The 20677-nt window shown below is 40.8% G+C and overlaps 1 protein-coding gene across 1 annotated transcript in view; it reads left to right on the top strand.

The window, feature by feature from the left end:
- Nucleotides 1-20677, top strand: part of cdc5l (CDC5 cell division cycle 5-like (S. pombe)) — a 98313-nt gene that overhangs the window by 25576 nt on the left and 52060 nt on the right. The window contains exons 4-9 of the mRNA XM_039749444.1: nucleotides 3495-3622; nucleotides 10890-10989; nucleotides 11292-11510; nucleotides 17182-17326; nucleotides 17420-17608; nucleotides 19313-19461. Of these exons, the coding sequence (XP_039605378.1) occupies nucleotides 3495-3622; nucleotides 10890-10989; nucleotides 11292-11510; nucleotides 17182-17326; nucleotides 17420-17608; nucleotides 19313-19461 (930 nt within the window). The remainder of the gene's footprint in view (nucleotides 1-3494; nucleotides 3623-10889; nucleotides 10990-11291; nucleotides 11511-17181; nucleotides 17327-17419; nucleotides 17609-19312; nucleotides 19462-20677) is intronic.

Consider the following 20677-nt stretch of genomic DNA (forward strand, 5'->3'; position numbering starts at 1 on the left):
TTACTGCATCAATAAACAGCTCGTCTTCTTCTTTATCTGAGACCTGACACACTGCATGCACGGGTTTTTTTTACACTGTCTTCCTTTAGCGGGACATTGACTTTTTCCAACGTGTGCTTTGTTTCCGCAGTAGTTGGATTTATGAATATGCTTATATGTATCAGACGCTTCATATTTTTGCTGCCTTTTCAATTGTGTAATTCGGTTTTGTTCAGCCTCTTTGGAACTGTTGCTTTTATCTGTGCACGCGTCAGTTCACGTGAGCCTCGGTGTACATGCATCGAAGGTTCCCAGCTGTGCTGGTGCCATCTCGTGCTATGTCCATGGCTGTATTTAATGTTACCTTAGTCCTGGCACTTAAAACTTTCTCTCGCAGTTTCGCTGAGTTTGTGTCAAACACCACCCTGACCATCTCATCTTCCTCTCCATAAGCACAGTCCTTCACCCGTGAATATTTAGTGGCAGTTTGCTATTGGATTGCCGCTGACGGACGGCCTTATATGGGCAGGCACTAAATTACAAACGCCAGCGGCAGCCTGTCTATGAACTTAATTTAAAGTGTAGGTTTACATCGTGCTTTGTTTCCGAAGTAGCAGAACTCATGAATATGGTTGTATATGTCACTCGCTCGCTTCTTATTGTTTCGCTGCCTTCTCAATTATATAATGCATGTTTTCTTCAGCGCTTTTTGGAGGTCTTCCTGGTTTTCTATGTACTGCATGATTACGTGGGAGGCGTGATGATGTCACAAACTCTCCCCACGGCGTTGAAGCTCATCTCCATTACAGTAAATGGAGAAAAACTGCTTCCAGTTATGACCCTTACGCGTAGAATTTCGATATAAAACCTGCCCAACTTTTGTAAGGAAGCTGTAAGGAATGAACCTGCCAAATTTCAGCCTTCTACCTACACGGGAAGTTTGAGAATTAGTGATGAGTGAGTGAGTGAGGGCTTTGCCTTTTATTAGTATAGATAACAGACAGACAATAATTTTTTATAATATTAACGTTTACCCCCAGGTGGAATTGAAGAGTCACATAGTGTGGGGTCTCCTCAGTCTGTCAGTGAGCAGGATGGTGACAGCAGTCTGTCGCTGAAGCTGCTCCTCTGTCTGGAGATGATCCTGTTCAGTGGATGCAGTGGATTCTCCATGATTGACAGGAGTCTGCTCAGCGCCCGTCGCTCTGCCACGGATGTCAAACTGTCCAGCTCCGTGTCTACAATAGAGCCTGCCTTCCTCACCAGTTTGTCTAGGCGTGAGGTGTCCCTCTTCTTTAAGCTGCCTCCCCAGCACACCACCGCGTAGAATGGGTTGAGTTGTTACATGTGGACAAACAGACAGACAGACAGACAGGGGCTTTCGCAATCGGTGCTTAATGTATGTTATGCAAACGCACCTTAAAAAAAGATTAATTTTTGTTAGTTGTGCCGTGTCAAAGAGAGTATATGTTCGTATTTATGAAAGGTTTCATTTAATTTCTTATTTGCTTACAACCTTACTTATATTTGTTTAATTTTATTCAAACATGTATTATATACGTATTGTATTTTATTCACAACCCTTTTTCTGTTACACTAATGGAGCTTTATATGAGTGTAAAAGCATCAGTCACATCTTTATTCACATTTGTGTATTCTTTCAGAGCTGATCTTTAAATATGGAGGCTGTTAGTGGCGAATTTACAAACATTGCTATGGTTGTTTTTATTTACTAGGAAAACGTGCATAACTAGACTTTGGAAAAATCTAAATTCTTGCGCTTCAAGCCGTTCTTTAATAAAGCTCCGGTAGTACATTCAAGATTTATACTATAGTTAAATAGAACTTTATTTGTACCCAAAGGGAATTTGGCTTTTTAACAGAAACTCTTTAAATAAATAAATATTTATATAGGTAAATGAGTGAGTAAATAAATACATATACACACACACTTTGGTCTGAACTCACAATGGAATGACTATAAAGAAAGAAAATTCCAAAAAAAGAAACGTTCTGACATGGATGCTACAGTCATAGTGAGGTATTACACGGATGTATTGCCATTGGTATAAAGGAGTCTCCCCCCCCGGAGTGTTTGCTGACACACTTCAGCTGAGTAATTCATTGGCTGAAAGTCCTCAGTGTTAGTGTGTCACAGAGAGGGGATGTGCAGCATTTTTCGTGATGGTGCTCTGTTTTGTATTCGTTCTCTCCTCCTCGACTACCTCCAGGGGTCTATAACTGATTTTGCCCCTTTAATTAGCTTGTTGATTCGGTTGACCCCTCCTGAAGTGATTTTACCAGCCCAGCACACAACAGCGTAGAAGCTTGCATTGGCCAACACAGAGTTATTGAAGATGTGAAGGATATCACTTCCCACATTGAAGGATCACAGCCTGCTTTGCCCTTACTTCTTATGTTCCTCTGTGTTCTGAGACCAGTCCAACCTGTCATCAATGTGGACCACCTCTACATCCACTCCTTGAATAGTGGCGGGACACAGAAACACTCTAGTGCGGCAAAAGTCAATAAGCAGTTCCTTGGTTTTGCTGATGTTAAGATGCGGACAGTTCTCTTTGGACCAAGAAAGAAAGTTCTCCCCCTGACTTCTCTTCTCGGTCTCATCCCCCTTATCAACACGCCCTATAAGTGCAGAATCATCTGAGAATTTCTGCAAATGCCATGACCTGCTGATGGTGTACAGATTTAAAGAGGAAAGAAGACAGGGTTGGTCCTTATGGTGCTCTAGTGTTGTCTTCACAGTCCTTCAGCCTCACCAACTGCGTTCTGCTGGATGGATATTCTATTATTCAAGACACCATGGGCATCCACCTGCGTATCTCTCAGTTCACCCCTTAACAGAGATGGCATTGAAGGCACCAGAGAAATCAACAACACATCATCCTCACAGTACCAACAGCTTTGTCTAAGTGAGAATAAGTTTTGTGGAGCAGATAGATAATTAGATCCTCCACTCTAGTGTTTGTCCGATATGCAGACTTCAGTGGGTCCAGGTTCTCTACCACAAGAGGACTCATTTAGTCCCAGACCAGTGCCTGAAAGGTCTTCATGATGCAAGACGTAAGTGCCACTGGTTTGTAGTCATTAGATGATGAGGCGTCTGCTATACCAAAATCAGAATAATTTATCAAAGTATTTGTCCATACCCCATTTCTACAATTATTTTTAGTTGATTTTTTTTATCTAATTGCCTGTTAGTTGCATACTCCTTCACTTACTCATACTAGGCTAAGTTATAGCAGCAAGGGAGTAAAATACTGAGGCGAATTGGCCGAGGATGAGTTACTATGCTGAAAATTTGTTAACATTTATGTTGCACTTTGATTAGCACATGCAGTAAGAATTTAAGTGTACTCTGTACACATAACAGTAATGACCCTATAAACATTACAGTTTATAGTAATAGTAAAAGAGCAGGAATGAGTATTGCAATTTGTATACTTCTAGAAATACTTCTTGCTTGAATAGTGTACATTTTGTTTTTTTATATGCAGAGACAAAGCAGCCCAAAGGGACAATGAAGAAGATACAACAGATGACCCTCGTAAACTTAAACCAGGAGAAATTGATCCCAATCCAGAGACTAAACCAGCCAGGCCTGATCCGGTTGACATGGATGAAGGTAACCGAGCACATTATTTGTTGTATAGGGACACAAGTTAATGAAAGCACGTGCAAAGCAAATGCATGTACAGGCTGACAGAGTGCGTCGGACATGTGCAGACTACAAAATCCTTAATGGTAACTCGGTTGAGTGTTTACACGGCCTCATAATCTTGGTTATTCGCCCAGAAGCCTATCTCTGTTAAGCAGGTTTCTCGGACACAAAGAACCGGATTTCTCTAACTGTAATAAATTTAATAAAGGTTTACGTGACATTTTAGAAGGCAGATTTTCTGTGAATACCTAGATTATTGGAACACATATACAGTGGTGTGAAAAACTATTTGCCCCCTTCCTGATTTCTTATTCTTTTGCATGTTTGTCACACAAAATGTTTCTGATCATCAAACACATTTAACCATTAGTCAAATATAACACAAGTAAACACAAAATGCAGTTTTTAAATGATGGTTTTTATTATTTAGGGAGAAAAAAAATCCAAACCTACATGGCCCTGTGTGAAAAAGTAATTGCCCCCTTGTTCAAAAATCACCTAACTGTGGTGTATCACACCTGAGTTCAATTTCCGTAGCCACCCCCAGGCCTGATTACTGCCACACCTGTTTCAATCAAGAAATCACTTAAATAGGAGCTGCCTGACACAGAGAAGTAGACCAAAAGCACCTCAAAAGCTAGACATCATGACAAGATCCAAAGAAATTCAGGAACAAATGAGAACAGAAGTAATTGAGATCTATCAGTCTGGTAAAGGTTATAAAGCCATTTCTAAAGCTTTGGGACTCCAGCGAACCACAGTGAGAGCCATTATCCACAAATGGCAAAAACATGGAACAGTGGTGAACCTTCCCAGGAGTGGCCGGCCGACCAAAATTACCCCAAGAGCGCAGAGACGACTCATACGAGAGGTCACAAAAGACCCCAGGACAACGTCTAAAGAACTGCAGGCCTCACTTGCCTCATTTAAGGTCAGTGTTCACGACTCCACCATAAGAAAGAGACTGGGCAAAAACGGCCTGCATGGCAGATTTCCAAGACGCAAACCACTGTTAAGCAAAAAGAACATTAGGGCTCGTCTCAATTTTGCTAAGAAACATCTCAATGATTGCCAAGACTTTTGGGAAAATACCTTGTGGACTGATGAGACAAAAGTTGAACTTTTGGAAGGCAAATGTCCCGTTACATCTGGCGTAAAAGGAACACAGCATTTCAGAAAAAGAACATCATACCAACAGTAAAATATGGTGGTGGTAGTGTGATGGTCTGAGGTTGTTTTGCTGCTTCAGGACCTGGAAGGCTTGCTGTGATAGATGGAACCATGAATTCTACTGTCTACCAAAAATCCTGAAGGAGAATGTCCGCCATCTGTTCGTCAACTCAAGCTGAAGCGATCTTGGGTGCTGCAACAGGACAATGACCCAAAACACACCAGCAAATCCACCTCTGAATGGCTGAAGAAAAACAAAATGAAGACTTTGGAGTGGCCTAGTCAAAGTCCTGACCTGAATCCAATTGAGATGCTATGGCATGACCTTAAAAAGGCGGTTCATGCTAGAAAACCCTCAAATAAAGCTGAATTACAACAATTCTGCAAAGATGAGTGGGCCAAAATTCCTCCAGAGCTGTAAAAGACTCATTGCAAGTTATCGCAAACGCTTGATTGCAGTTATTGCTGCTAAGGGTGGCCCAACCAGTTATTAGGTTCAGGGGCAATTACTTTTTCACACAGGGCCATGTAGGTTTGGATTTTTTTTCTTCCTAAATAATAAAAACCATCATTTAAAAACTGCATTTTGTGTTTACTTGTGTTATATTTGACTAATGGTTAAATGTGTTTGATGATCATTTTGTGTGACAAACATGCAAAAGAATAAGAAATCAGGAAGGGGGCAAATAGTTTTTCACACCACTGTAAATGCACTGAATGATTCATAGAATAATAATAATAATACATTTTATTTATACAGTAATCCCTCCTCGATCGCGGGGGTTGCGTTCCAGACCCAAACGATAGATGAAAATCCGCGAAGTAGAAACCATATGTTTGTATGGTTATTTTTATATATTTTAAGCCCTTATAAACTCTCCCACACTGTTAACATTATTAGAGCCCTCTAGACATGAAATAACACCCTTTAGTCAAATGTTTAAACTGTGCTCCATGACGAGACAGAGATGACAGTTCTTTCTCACAATTAAAAGAATGCAAACATATCTTCTCTTCAAAGGAGTGCGCGCATCAGGAGCAGAGAATGTCAGAGAGAGAGAGAGAGATAAAAGCAAGCAATCAAAAAATCAATACGTGCTTTTAAGTATGCCGAAGCACCGAGATAAAGCGGCATTTTGTAGAGGAGCATCCGTATCCCCTGTGCAAACAGCCCCTCTGCTCACACCCCCTACGTCAGGCGCAGAGAATGTCAGAGAGGGTGAGAGAGAGAGAGAGAAAAGCAAACAATCGAGCACCGCGCGAAGCATATCTTATATCATTGAGGAGTTTTAGTTAATATGTAATACATGCTCTGATTGGGTAGCTTCTAAGCCATCCGCCAATTGCGTCCCTTGTATGAAATCAACTGGGCAAACAAACTGAGGAAGCCTGTACCATAAATTAAGACACCGCAAAAATCAGTGAACCAGCGAAAAATCTGTGATATATATTTAGATATGCTTACATTTAAAATCCGCGATGGAGTGAAGCTGCGAAATTCGAAGCGCGATATAGCGAGGAATTACTGTATAGCGCTTTTCCCATGCTCAAGGCACTTACAGAATATAAGAGAGAACGGCAGGGTATACAGTATATAGCATAGTACAAACCAAATAAATAAATAAATAAATAAAGATTACGACAGTGAGTTCAGAGAAAAAAAAAGTCTAACAGACAACATAATTGATGGTCTCGCACCCACACATACAGGTGACATGAGCATCTTGACATGGAGGTAAACTGAGAGAAGGGTAATAAAGTCAAGTAGAGCTAAAAGCCTTCCTGAACAGATGAGCTTGGAGTTGTTTTTTAAAAGAATTCATGGAGTCGGCTGATCTGATTAATTTCGGTAGGTCATTCTAGAGTCTGGGCACTCGCTATACAGCTGAAGGCCCTGCTGTCACCCATGGAGTGTAGATTAGTGTGGGGCACAACAAGATTGGCAGAATCAGAGGACCTTAGTGGGCAGGCAGGCACATAGTGATGGAGAAGGTCACTGATGTAGTTTGGCGAGAGGTTATTTAAGGTTTTGTAGGTTATTAGTAGGATTTTATATTCGATTCTGTAAGACACAGGGAGCCAGTGAAGACGGAGCAGGATGGGTGTGATGTGCTCGCTCCTGCTGGTTTGAGTAAGGACTCTTGCAGCCAAGTTTTGAATAAGCTGGAGCTGTGATATAAGATTAAAAGGGGCACCTGCCAGCAGCGAGTTACAATAATCTATGCGGGATGTGATAAAAGCAGGGACAAGTTTCTCAGCATTAGCAAATTTCAAGCAAGAGAGGATACTGGGATGCATGCAAATGAAGTAAGGTATACTGGGAGGTATGCAAATGTAAAAGTAAATATAGAATTAACATACAAACAGTAGATTAATTAGTTTACCTGAGATTAAATCCTATACAGAGAGTGTATGTTTGTAAGACAATATAAAATAGATCCTTGAGACCTGGCCATCAGCCTGTTCTCATATAAAGTAGTTTCACTGACAAGTCTGTTGGACGTTATCAGTTGTCCAGATTCAGCAGAGGCATCTATTGTAAATTCTTGTGTGATCAAGTATCAAGGCACTGTATAAAAGAAAAGGTTTTAGACACATGTTTTGGTATGAGAGGGAGAGAGAGAGAGAGAGAGACAAGGCATAGGATGTATGTGAGATGGTTTTAAAGAGTCAAAAAAGCGTCACGTCCGGAGACAAAAGTAACAGTGCCACCTACAAATTTAGAATACGCCTCAACAGAGGCAAGTGCTAAGAGGATAAAAAGTTATGCAATGGCGTGCACTTTAAAAGAGCACCCTATCTGAATTAAGAAGAAAAGTCTCTCCATTTACATGGACATTTCGTTTGGTCTTAGTAATGGGCATTGATTTAAATTATTCAGGTTATTTGTTTTCTTCTGTTTATGACTTTTACTGTTTGATATGCCTGATTTCTCAAGTTTAGATTGAAATAAGGTTTGATTTTTATCATACTGAAACTGCCCTGTTGTTTGCTGATGTTAGCAAACACTGGAAGGTTCAGAGATTCTAGAGACACTTATCCGTGTTTTTGCAGGGTCCTAACCCAGGTCAAAAGTGTTAAGAGATTCAGTAATATGGCTAGCTGTGCTTGTTCAGATTAAATCCTTTCAGAAGTAGCAAACTGGGAGCAGACTGTGCTCTGTGATCCTGGCAGTAGCAGGCTTCTGGGTATTTAGTGTAAAATCCTTTCAGGGTAGCCAGTCCCTGTTAGGTATGATCTAGCCCTTATAGTGGGGGAAACTGAGAGCAAGTTTGGTCTCAGCCTTTGTTAAGGTATTCAAAGGTTCAGCGCTTACAACGGTGGAAAACTGGGATCAAGCTCCCTTGCAGCCTGGCATATTAAGATACTCTGAAGATCAGTATAAAATCCTTCTAGGGCTGGAAAACCTACAAGAGTTGTTTGTATCATTTAGCCTGGAACAGGGGGGAGTCCCGAGGCTTTGGAAAACATCTTGCATCACCCCAGTCCCAAAGGTACCACGTCCTAGTGAGCTGAACGACTTCCTGCCTGTCGCTCTGAAGTCACATGTAAAGAAGACCATGGAACGGCTGCTGCTTCACCACCTGAGGCCACAGGTCCGCCACGCAGTTTGCATACTAGGATAAGGTGGGAGCGGAGGATGCCATCATCTATATGCTACATCGATCCCTCTCCCACTTGGACAGAGGCAGCGGTGCTGTTAGAATTAAGTTTCTGGACTTCGCTAGCGCCTTCAACACCATCCAACCTCTGCTCCTCAGGGACAAGCTGACAGAGATGGGAGTAGATTCAGACCTGGTGGCATGGATCGTGGACTATCTTACAGACAGACCTCAGTATGTGCATCTCTGGAACTGCAGGTCTGACATTATGGTCAGTAGCACAGGAGCACCGCAGGGGGCTATACTCTCTCCAGTCCTGCTCAGCCAACATACATCAGACTTCCAATACAACTTGGAGTCCTGCCACGTTGAAAAGTTCGCTGATGACACTGCTATGGTGGGCTGCATCAGGAGTGGGCAGGAGGAGGAGTATAGGAACCTAATCAAGGACTTTGTTAAATGGTGCGACTCAAACCACCTACAACTGAACACCAGCAAAACCAAGGAGCTGGTGGTGGATTTTAGGAGGACCAGGCCCCTCATGGACCCCGTGATCATCAGAGGTGAATGTGCAGAGGGTGCACACCTATAAATGCCTGGGAGTGCAGCGGGATGATAAATTGGACTGAACTGCCAATACTGATGCTCTGTGTAAGAGAGGTCAGGGCCGACTATACTTCATTAGGAGGCTGGCATCCTTCAACATTTGCAATAAGATGCTGCAGATATTCTACCAGACGGTTGTGGCGAGCGCCCTCTTCTACGCGGTGGTGTGCCGGGGAGGCAGCATAAAGAAGAAGGGCACCTCACACCTGGGCAAATTGGTGAGGAAGGCAGGCTCTATTGTAGACACGGAGCTGGACAGTTTGACATCCGTGGCAGAGCGACGGGCGCTGAGCAGACTCCTGTCAATCATGGAGAATCCACTGCATTCACTGAACAGGATCATCTCCAGACAGAGGAGCAGCTTCAGCGACAGACTGCTGTCACCGTCCTGTTCTACTGACAGACTGAGGAGACCCCACACTATGCGACTGTTCAATTCCAAGTTATTGTCTATTATACTTGCATTTTTATCTCTCTTTAATTTAATATTGTTTTTTATCAGTATGCTGCTGCTGGAGTATGTGAATTTCCCCTTGGGAATAATAAAGTATCTATCTATCGATCGAATAGTTGTGTTTTTTTTTTGGTATGATTACATTCTAACCATCCTCAATAGTCCCTGTCACATTACACAATATTTTCTATTCTCAGACTTCATTTAAATCGTCTTGGAGAGTCAGAGGCGGTTGTGCTGCGTTCCTGTGACAGCCAGTAATATAGTTTAAGAAGAGCTCACATCAACCAGGTAGATTTGTCATAGGTACACACGTGTGTGTGTGTGTGTGTGTGTGTGTGTGTGTGTGCGTGATAGAGAGAGAGAGAGAGCTGACAACCAATGACTGCTTACCTAGAAGTACAGTGCATAGAATGCAGATACAAGATGTAAGCCACCTGGGCGTTTAGGACCTGACAAACAGAGGAGGGTCTCATTTGTCTGATGTGTTTTGAGCAGAATGGAAAAAGGGTGGAGATTTGGCTGAACTTGCCATACCTGGAAAGCATTTGTACATTACCAGTACTGTCAGACAAGATGTTATTGGCTGTCGGGAAAAAGAAGCGAGTTTGTGATGAGACTGTGTTGGAAATTTAACATAGTGCTGCATAATTTGTCATGCCCTGCGATTTTTAATCGTGTAATCTGACATCTTCAGGCAGTGAGATCAGCAACTTGAGTTTGACGTCCCTTCTGACTAGAAGTCTAGTGATTTGTTACCAACTTTAGACAGCATTGTGCATTTTTTTGTATAGAAAAACATCTTAACAATCTGAAATATAAGTGACTCATATAGCCTTGAATGCTGCACCACCCATTGCGTTTCACATTTTGATCTTATTTTTCTATTACAACAATGCTCTCTCTGGGCTCATTTCAAATTCTGATGAGTTTGCACCCGACTGTGTTTGATTTTTGTGTGCAGAATATGTTAAAGAAGAATCTGTTTGATGCAGTTGTCATATGAGCTGTGTTTTATCTTGCCAAAATGTATACCAGTGGTTGTTCAGAAATGATAGGAGTGTGATGGATGTAGAAAGCTTGGGACAACAGTCAACAGCAAATACTGAGAAGTACGAAGAAACAAGTCATTGACAGAAGAATACCAATAGAGGAACTTGCTTAACACCTAAGGAAGTTCATCGATTTGCAGGTAAAAATGGGTTATAGAAGAGAGGAGCACGCTTGACCACAAAGGTTTTTAAGAAAGGCATTAAGAAGCTTGCAGGCTGTATTTGGAAGGAATGAATTTGATATACAGTATCTCTGGCAAAAGTTTAATTTCTTAAAAGTATAATGAGCAGAGACATTTTGAAGACTCTTCATGCTTACGTTTAAACTTTGATTGCGTTCCTCTCAGATGAATTGGAAATGCTTTCTGAGGCGAGAGCTCGTCTTGCGAACACACAAGGGAAAAAAGCAAAGAGGAAGGCACGTGAGAAGCAGTTGGAGGAGGCACGGTAAGTTCATTCAAACCAACTTTGAAGTAAAATAAAATTAATGAAAGATGCGTTCCATAGAATTAGAGTAATAACAGAGTGGTAATTTTAATGTTGTGTTCCTTAGCAAACATGCAGGTAATGCAGTGGATGTGCATGCTGGGATTGTCGCACAGAGATGTTCAGTTTTCTGCTTGTGTTTAGCCCTGATTTTCATAAGCAGGTCCACATGTGTAGGGCTAGATTATTACATTGCTTGCGTTAATGTTCTAGTATATTACTATCAGTGTAGTCACACAGATTCTTACTTGCTATGTTTTAAGGCGACTGGCAGCACTTCAGAAGAGAAGGGAGTTAAGGGCAGCCGGCATTGAGATACAAAAAAAGAGGAAAAAGAAGAGAGGCGTAGACTATAATGCTGAAATCCCCTTTGAAAAAAAGCCAGCACAAGGTTTCTACGATACATCAATGGAGAACTATGATGCCCTTGAGCCAGACTTTAAAAGGCTACGCCAGCAGCACCTGGATGGAGAACTACGCTTGTAAGTAGAGTGCTTGTTTTTTTTCCCTCCCCTACCTTTTGAATAATAAGGTAAGGTTCATTTTCATTATTATATCAGATTTAGTGCTGGGCAGCGATTTAAAAATTTTTTTAATTGCGATCATTCGCAGACAATCACCAGTAATCACATTATGTGCAAAATTCAGTAATGAACTCCAAAGTAGTGTTTTGCGTGTATTTGGTTTGCAAACACTTTAAACAAATAAGGTGCTTTTTAACACCAGTATTCCCTTTACGTAGTAGCAGTTAAAATATTTCTTGTAAATCTCAACTTAAACATTAATGCAATCAAATCAAATATAAAACCAAAGCAATTTGCCACTGCCAGGGCATTAACGTTTTATCTAGTTTGTTATTGAAAAACAAGTTGCCCTCAGAGTCCAGAGCCACGATCACAACTTTATAACAGTCACCTTCCGAGGAACAGCAGGTTCACATTTCTAAGTCTGTTTTCTTTTTTATCTGAACAGATACCAGCAGAAACATTTTCTTTTATTCGGGAGCAGCATAAACAGTCCACGTTCAGTAGCAACTCTTTGAGGGCTAATATTTTTTCCAAAAAACTCAAACACTCAAAAACATAAATCAACATAAAAAGTCAGTTGCTGCCTGTTGTGCCTGCTGTCGGCGCCTGTTTGCAGTTTGTGGCAGCGTGGGGAGCGGCTCGACGGCCAGCTGGAATGCACATTAGGCTGGCTGTCTTTGTGAGACGCAATATGTTTTATACCTTCATGTCATCGTAAGTGTCTGTCCTCCCAGGCGAACGTTGCCATCGGTGCATCAGCTACACAAACGTGTTCAGCACCACAATCAGCTGGGGACCGATCAGCTGATGCTGGTACCTCACTTTTGTTCTCCAGATCACTTGCATCAAAATCAAGAGTCCGGCAAATCAAGAGTCCGGCAAATCAAGAGTCCGGCAAATCAAGAGTCCGGCAAATCAAGAGTCCGGCAAATCAAGAGTCCGGCAAATCAAGAGTCCGGCAAATCAAGAGTCCGGCAAATCAAGAGTCCGGCAAATCAAGAGTCCGGCAAATCAAGAGTCCGATTTAGCACTAATACGAAAAACGAAATCCACAAATTCTTTTGCTTTGAGCATTCATTTTGGGATCTCTCCACATGCCATTTTAGAAGCTGTTTGCTCTTCACTACTCATGCACGTGCAGGGAATCGAGGTCAAATCAACAGCTAACTTTCCTTTTAACAAAAGTGTATCGAAAAGCGCTGGAACAAGTAGATCACTGATCTCTATCGATCACTAGTGAGAATGAGGTTTTAAAAATAATAACAAAAACTGCGTTAACACACGATAAAAATAATTGTCAGTGTTAATTAATTAATACATTAAAGGGATAATAATGCGTTAACTTGCCCAGCCCTGATAATTTTAAACAAAAATACTGTTTTTACTTGGTACTTTTATGTTGCAGTAAGTGCACATTTACTAAACAAAAGAACATAATACATTTGGCCCACCTTACCTAATGGTTCGGTATTAATAAAAAAAAAAACATTCCAGATTGTTCTCAGAAAAGATCATTTGAAATTCCCTGCATGCAGCACTGGCTGCTAAATATGCAAAAGAAGTAACATTTGCAGGCCTATGCAGTTTGAGGCATGGTGTACCCAAGCCCAGCAAACCCTCAGTCCTGCCATATTAGCCCTTGTGTTCATTTCTGCTGCACAATTATCTTTTATGCTTTTATGTACGTTCTGAGCATCGGTGGTTTTTTCACATCCACTGGCCGTCATGAAACCATATACCCACAGATAAGGGGGCTGCTCTGTATACCTGACAAATGACAGAAAACCATTTAATTAATTAAGCTGATATAAATAGTTTTGGATTTCAGTTGCCATTTACAATTTGTGGCATTTTCTTTTCTGACCCTTAGCCTTACATTTATGTGGTGCACAGAAACCATACTTTATCAGACCTAAAATTTCCAAAAGGTGTACTTTGTACTGCGGTGGGCTGGCGCCCTGCCTGGCGTTTGTTTCCTACCTTGCACCCTGTGTTGGCTGGAATTGGCTCCAGCAGACCCTCGTGACCCTGTAGTTGGGATATAGTGGGCTGGATAATGGATGGATGTACTCTCTAGTAAAGTCTCTTTATTGATTTTATTTGAAGAAAATCAAATTACATACAATTAAGTCAAAGTTAACAAACCAGAATTCAACCCCTGCCCAAGAGAAAGTAAGGAGAGCTAACAACAAGAGAAAATCTTTCAAAACAGCAAAGAAGGAAGAATATCCTTTTCTCTGATATAAATGCTTATTCTCAAATTTTGTTAATTATCTTTCCTTATTTTTTTTTAAAAAAAAAAAAAAAGGCTTGAACAGATCCTTTAAGTGAAAAATTAATTTTGTTCAAATTTAAACACAGTATACAGGGGTGGCCAACTCCGCAGTGGCTGCAGGTTTTTGTTCCAATCTAGTTGCTTATTTAGATGCCAGTCCTCCCCAATAAGTGATCTTATTTAATTTCATGGCTTGCTAGTGTTTTAACTCTACCATGTCAGTCCATTCTTAAATCATAGATTTTTTTTTTCCTTTATAATGATTCATGTATCATCCAAATGATTTGAAGCCCAAAACGGGTGAGTAATTTTCAGTTCTTTAGTTTCTCTTCAGTTTCCTTCTGAGTACTTAATTAAACCAAGTAACGAATGATAAATACACATGGGTGGGAATGGAGACAAGCTAGATGTAGAACTGCTGGTTCCTTTGCATCTTATTGCTAATAAGGAGCAATTAAAATAATGAATAAAGCTGTTTAAGACTAAAATAAGCAATTAAGGGTTCGAAATCTTAACATGCGAGACAACTAAAAAGAAGCAGAAAAATGTTATTTGAGCAGTGAGTGCTTCTTCAGCAATGAATGATTTCTCATGAAGCAGTTGGGTTGGAACAAAAATATGAAGTCACTGCAGCCCTCCAGGACCAACGTTGCCCTTGTTTAAAGGGTCAGAGTCTTAATAACAAATAAATAATATGACGTTAATTAGTAGCAAAAAACTAGGCACTAATTAAGAAAATGGTTAGAATGAAAACCTGTAGCCACAGTGGCTCTCCAGGACCAGAGTTAGCCACCCCGTTACAGAACTTCAGTGTGTTCTCCACTGCCACCTGTTATATGGGGGAATGGAACTGCTCCTGGTCCCCTGGCTTCCACTAGCCATCCTTTATGTAACTCCTTCCTTCCACCATGGCCTCCCCTCCAGGTAAGAAATCGTCCCTCATCCCGGCCAGGACGCCTGTCCTTCCCCCCCTCGGGCACTCACAACACGTAACATTAAATGTAACTAGCGGCACACAGTAAACTCAGACGCACGTAAGCAGCTTGACCAGCAACTGACCGTAATTCCAAGCGTTCGAAGTATGTTTCTAAGCCACGACTTTTCAGGGAATAAAGTTGCTGGCCAGGGAGTGGTGACACTCTAGCGATCCTTCAGCAAAGACAACACATGTCACCAAATGTAATTGGAAGCACACACACCACAGAATAAGCTGGACCGGCAGGTATACATTTTAGTTGAGAAGAGGTACAGCCTGCTGCATGTTATTCCCAGGATCCTAAGTATACCTTGCTGCCATGGGAGCACAGCTGCTGGGAAGGAGTGGGGACACCTTTAGCAATCCATAAGCAAAGATGGTAAGTCTCTGCTGAGGCATCAGTCATAAGCTAGTGGTGGCTTTTTGTGCCACTATTAGGTACTGTGCCATTATCAAAAACTGGAGGATGTTTAAGCATAAGGCCAAGATATACCGCACATACCTGCAGTGTAATTTGGTTTAAGATACGTGTTTTGTAACTTAAAGTACCCTAGTATTCCTTCACTTTTAATTTGATAAGATGTTTTAAAAGCATTATGCAATTTTGCCGATATTTCAACTTGCATGCAAAATCTGGCTGTGAATTTCAGCAGGAATAGAGCACGATCATAACCTGAGGCTCACTACTGAACCACTTCTATTTCCAGCTTGATCCACATAAGAAAAAGTATACCTTTAAAAAGCTTTTGTATAAAAGAAAATACTAATAGCAATTGAAGTTGCTGTTTAGGCCGCTGTATAGATTGCAAAATATTATGTTATTGTTAAATGATAGAGCTGTAACAAGGCATTTTTTAAGGAATATTCACGCTTCACCATACCGTTTATATTAGTAAGGAGAGAGAGGGGGCGAAGAGTGTGTTTGTGTATGTGTGTTTACAAATATGCATATGCATTATAACCACAAGGGGGCAAAACTGAGCCCCAAATCACAGACACAATAATACCCAGAAATTCTTTTGCCTCAATTAAATAGTTTTTATTTAACTCCGACGCCTTCTTCACAAGAGCACCAGCAAAACTCTCATTCACAGTTCCTTCTTCCTCATACAAAAGAGTATCGACCACCGCCTCCCAACTCTGACTCCACTGAAGTGAGTCGAATTGCTTCCATTCTTCTGCCCAAGTCGTCCAGAACACTTTCAGGTTGTGCAGAAATCAGGACAGTCCTGTATTTCTAGACTCCAATTCCCATGCCTACTGTGTGGGGAAAATTGCCTGGTTGCCTGGTCCTTCCATTATGGCCTCCTGGCCATACTTTCCTTTATCCCGGCCAGGATGCCTGTACTTCTTGCCTGGCACCTACACCATACACAACGTTTATACCAATCACATAGTGTTGAGCACTATCATATCTAGAAGTTCTTTCTGTCACCTCACACTTGCATGAAAAGTAATGCCTTGATCGCATGCTCATATTCCAGTGACAGAAAATGGCTTACAAGATTGTGAGTGGGGATTGAGTTTTGTTATGAAGAAAATCCGCACCCTGACCCCATGCTAACATTCAGCTAGAGAAGTCTGCATCACTGCTAAAGTGGGTAAAGCACTTTAAAGACAGATATCAGTATGTTGGCATACTGGTCACAATACATTTGCTTAAACAAGAGCACAAAAGAAACATTTTATAAGCTCATCAAAGGAAAACAACAGGTGGGCAGCAGAGACTGGAGGTCAATGTTAAAGTCCTTGACAGTGCAGTTCTACGTCAAAGGGATGTTTAAACTTCAAGAACAGTGGCAAAACATTTTGTAGAAATATAAACAAAGAAGTAGAAATATCGTTGGCATATGGTAATTTCTTATTTATACCTTTTATTACCCTGTAAAAGTGGTATACCCGTTATTTTTGTTTCGATGTGTTTATGTATTTCAGATGTTTTATGTTGAGGTTGAGCTTAAATGGAGTCCATCTAGTTCAATGAATGTTCACTTTACTGTTTGTCTTTTTTAATCATGAACAAATTCTATAGAGGTGAAAGAAAATAGACATTTCTAAAAGAGTGGGTTGTGCAGCAGGAGGCCTGAAATGCATTTGCCTTGTCACAGTAACCGTTACGCCCAGTGTTGACTCTTGGGTCATCCCAGTCTATCATTTTAGCACTTGCATTTCACAAACGTATGGGATTTATGATGTTAATCACAATTCACAGATTTCTAAAGAATTTGATCATTAGTACAATTGAGATTGTCAGCCTATTTGTAAAAAAATCACCTGTACAGTGTGAATGTCTTGACTTTTTTGTTTTGGTTACATTCATCTGTCTCTGTTGGTGCCCCTTTTTATTTTTTAATGTTTATTGTAATTTTGTTCAGTGAAAAGGAAGAAAGGGATCGGAAAAAGGATAAGCTGAAGATAAAAAAGAAAAAAGAATCTGACCTTCCCTCTGCAATTCTGCAGACTAGTGGTGTATCTGAATTCACTAAGAAAAGAAGTAAGCTGGTCCTCCCAGCACCACAGGTATGGCTGTGTTGCACTTTTGACAATCTCTGCGCCTACTAATCAGTCCTACCTGATTACTAGTTTGACTTAACTACTTTAAAATTTTTAAAGATTTCAGACACTGAGCTGGAGGAAGTCGTAAAGCTTGGACAAGCCAGTGAAGTTGCTCGTCAGACAGCTGAAGAATCAGGAATCACCAATTCAGCCTCCAGTGCTTTGTTGTCAGAGTATAATGTTACAAACACAGCCATGGCATTACGTACACCCAAGACTCCTGCTGCCCAAGACCGGATTCTCCAGGTAATACATTTTTAAATTTGTTGGGAAGGAGACGTCTAGATATGGTGTCTTGTAGGGATTATTTTTCACATTACAGCACACCTTTTACGTTTCATGATAAATGAACATCTTCAAAATCCGAAATGCTCTAAAATCTGAAAAGTTGAGAAGTGGAGAATTTCACAACTGACCTTTGCTTCCTATCTAGGTCTCTCACCAATCTTCTCTCTAATTTTATTTATTTATTACTAAGGGGCTTTTCTTATCAAACCCCAGGGCCAGTGGCGAGACTCCTGATATCTTGCGGCTGAGCTGCTCGAAGGCCATTGGGGCGCCCATCCGTTAGAGGAAGCGATTATATTTAAAGAGATGGTATATAGAAGAGCATGCAGGGCGTGGGAGGAAGGCCATTTGGTCCTTAGTTATTACCAATGAATAATAAAACATAGTGAAAAAATGAAAGTAAAGGTAGAAGTAATAAAACATAATAAAAAGTAAATAACTAATTACATTAACGCCTCATCAAAAACAATATTATTAATTACTTTATCCCTCTGACTTACATTCTGTAAATGTTACTTTTTTGCATTTGTGTTCACATATTGTTTGATATTTTTATCTTTCTTGTTAATTGGACAACTGTCTTTGTTCTTGATTTTTTTTATATGCAGCACTTTTTTTGTTCATTTTCTATTTTTCGACTTTCATTATTGGCCCTTGCCGCTCTTTTTCTTTCGTAATCTAAAATTTGACGTTCTTGAATAGATCATTTTCTTTTCTGCCTTGCTATTTTAACCAACTGCGTTGAAGGATGAGTTAACACCGAGAGTGTTATACAGAGAGAGGATGTGCGCAGTAGGAGTACTTATTAGGCGAGCAGTGTGGAGGGGAATGGTCAAGAGAGATTTTTTTTAAGCTGGTACTTACAGTTTACGACCAATTTCTTCAATCCCCCTTTGAATTTCAAGCAGTGCACCTATACATAAACGACAAGCAGCGATGGCGGGGAAGCCACAGGTGCACTACCAAAGGGTGGAAGTATTATCGCTGCACCTAACTGCAGCGTGGGATGACCCGTTTATTATCGACCATCATCACCGCCAATCCTACATGCATTACTCAGTTTGTCTGTGCTTATTCTCTGTGTACAATAACCTTATAATCAACACGCAACATCTCAGCAAGAGACTGAAAGCTTGTTGTTGTTTGCCGTTTCTGCTTTTTAACAGTTGATACAGGTATTCTGCTGATGCTACAGTGCACAAAATTATTCAAAATATTGTCTAGCATAGCCTTCAGGCTGTGGTTTATAAGGTGTATCTGAAACGTGAATTGATATTGTGTGTAGACTTGGGTACCATCCCCAAGATATCACATTATGTATATGCAAATATTCAATAATATCAGAAATCTAAAAATACTTCTAGCATTTTGGATAAGGTGCTCAACCTGTATAGGTTTGTGTTTGCTACCCTTTATTAACCAAAAATTGGTTATATTTTGCCAGTATCGCTGTGTCTTAGTTTCAGTAAATCCTTTTTTAAACATTCCTTATCTGTAATAAAGTAGGTTTTGTTTTGTTTGTTTTTACAATTTAGTTACCATGTGCTTGTTCTTGTTATGCATTGAACAAATATTTAATGTAATTGATAAGGTTGATACAGGTAGTTTTATGTCTGTATCAGCAATTTACTAATCTTGATTTTTTTTGTCCCCTAATAATAGGAGGCTCAGAATCTGATGGCTTTGACAAATGTGGATACACCACTGAAAGGTGGACTGAACACCCCCCTTCATGAGAGTGACTTCTCGGGCGTTACCCCTCAGAGACAAATTGTGCAGACTCCCAATACTGTTTTAGCAACTCCTTTCAGGTAATGGGGACCTCAGAATAAAACCAGGAAGGTGTATTAGATAGATGGATGGATGGATAGATGTGAAAGGCACTATATAATAGATAGATACTTTATTAATCCCACGGTGAAATTCACATACTCCAGCAGCAGCCTACTGATGGTAAAAAAAAAACAATATTAAATTAAAGAGTGATAAAAATGCAGGTATAATAGACAATAACTTTGTATAATGTTAACGTTTACCCCCCAGGGTGGAATTGAAGAGTGGCATAGTGTGGCGTCTCCTCAGTCTGTCAGTGGAGCAGGACGGTGACAGCAGTCAGTCACTGAAGCTGCTCCTCTGTCTGGAGATGATCCTGTTCAGTGGATGCAGTGGATTCTCCATGATTGACAGGAGTCTGCTCAGCGCCCGTCGCTCTGCCACGGATGTCAAACTGTCCAGCTCCGTGCCTACAATAGAGCCTGCCTTCCTCACCAGTTTGTCCAGGCGTGAGGCGTCCCTTTTCTTTATGCTGCCTCCCTAGCACACCACCGCGTAGAAGAGGGCGCTCACCACAACCGTCTGATAGAACATCTGCAGCATCTTATTGCAGATGTTGAAGGACGCCAGCCTTCTAAGGAAGTATAGTCGGCTCTGTCCTCTCTTGCACAGAGCATCAGTATTGGCAGTCCAGTCTAATTTATCATCCCGCTGCGCTCCCAGGTATTTATAGGTCTGCACCCTCTGCACAGTCACCTCTGATGATCACGGGGTCCATGAGGGGCCTGGGCCTCCTAAAATCCACCGCCAACTCCTTGTTTTTGCTAGTGTTCAGTTGTAGGTCGCACCATTTAACAAAGTCCTTGATTAGGTTCCTATACTTATTAGGCAAAGTGGGGAAGGCTGTGTTAATCCGTTTTAGAAAGAACCGGCTGACATACTAGTCATTTTCACACAGCCACAAGCAAAAATCCACTCTTTTAAAACAAGAGCTGTTATATCAAATGTCCTTAGTATACACTGATGACCGTGTTGTTAACTACAACTGCCCTTGCCTTGTAAACTATTAATAAGTAAGTGGTAGGTAGCATCATGTGTGTATAAAAAATACAAATTTTTGTGGCTTTCCCTAGACAACAGGGAAGTGTTTCTGGTAGATAGTACTAATTATGTATGGAATATGAAATTTATAACTTTTAAAAATCTAGCAGCAGGTAAACGCAGGTAAACAAGTGATTGTGGCATGTTGTAGAT

Source organism: Polypterus senegalus, chromosome 3, assembly GCF_016835505.1.
Source record: "Polypterus senegalus isolate Bchr_013 chromosome 3, ASM1683550v1, whole genome shotgun sequence".
Taxonomy (NCBI): domain Eukaryota; kingdom Metazoa; phylum Chordata; class Cladistia; order Polypteriformes; family Polypteridae; genus Polypterus; species Polypterus senegalus.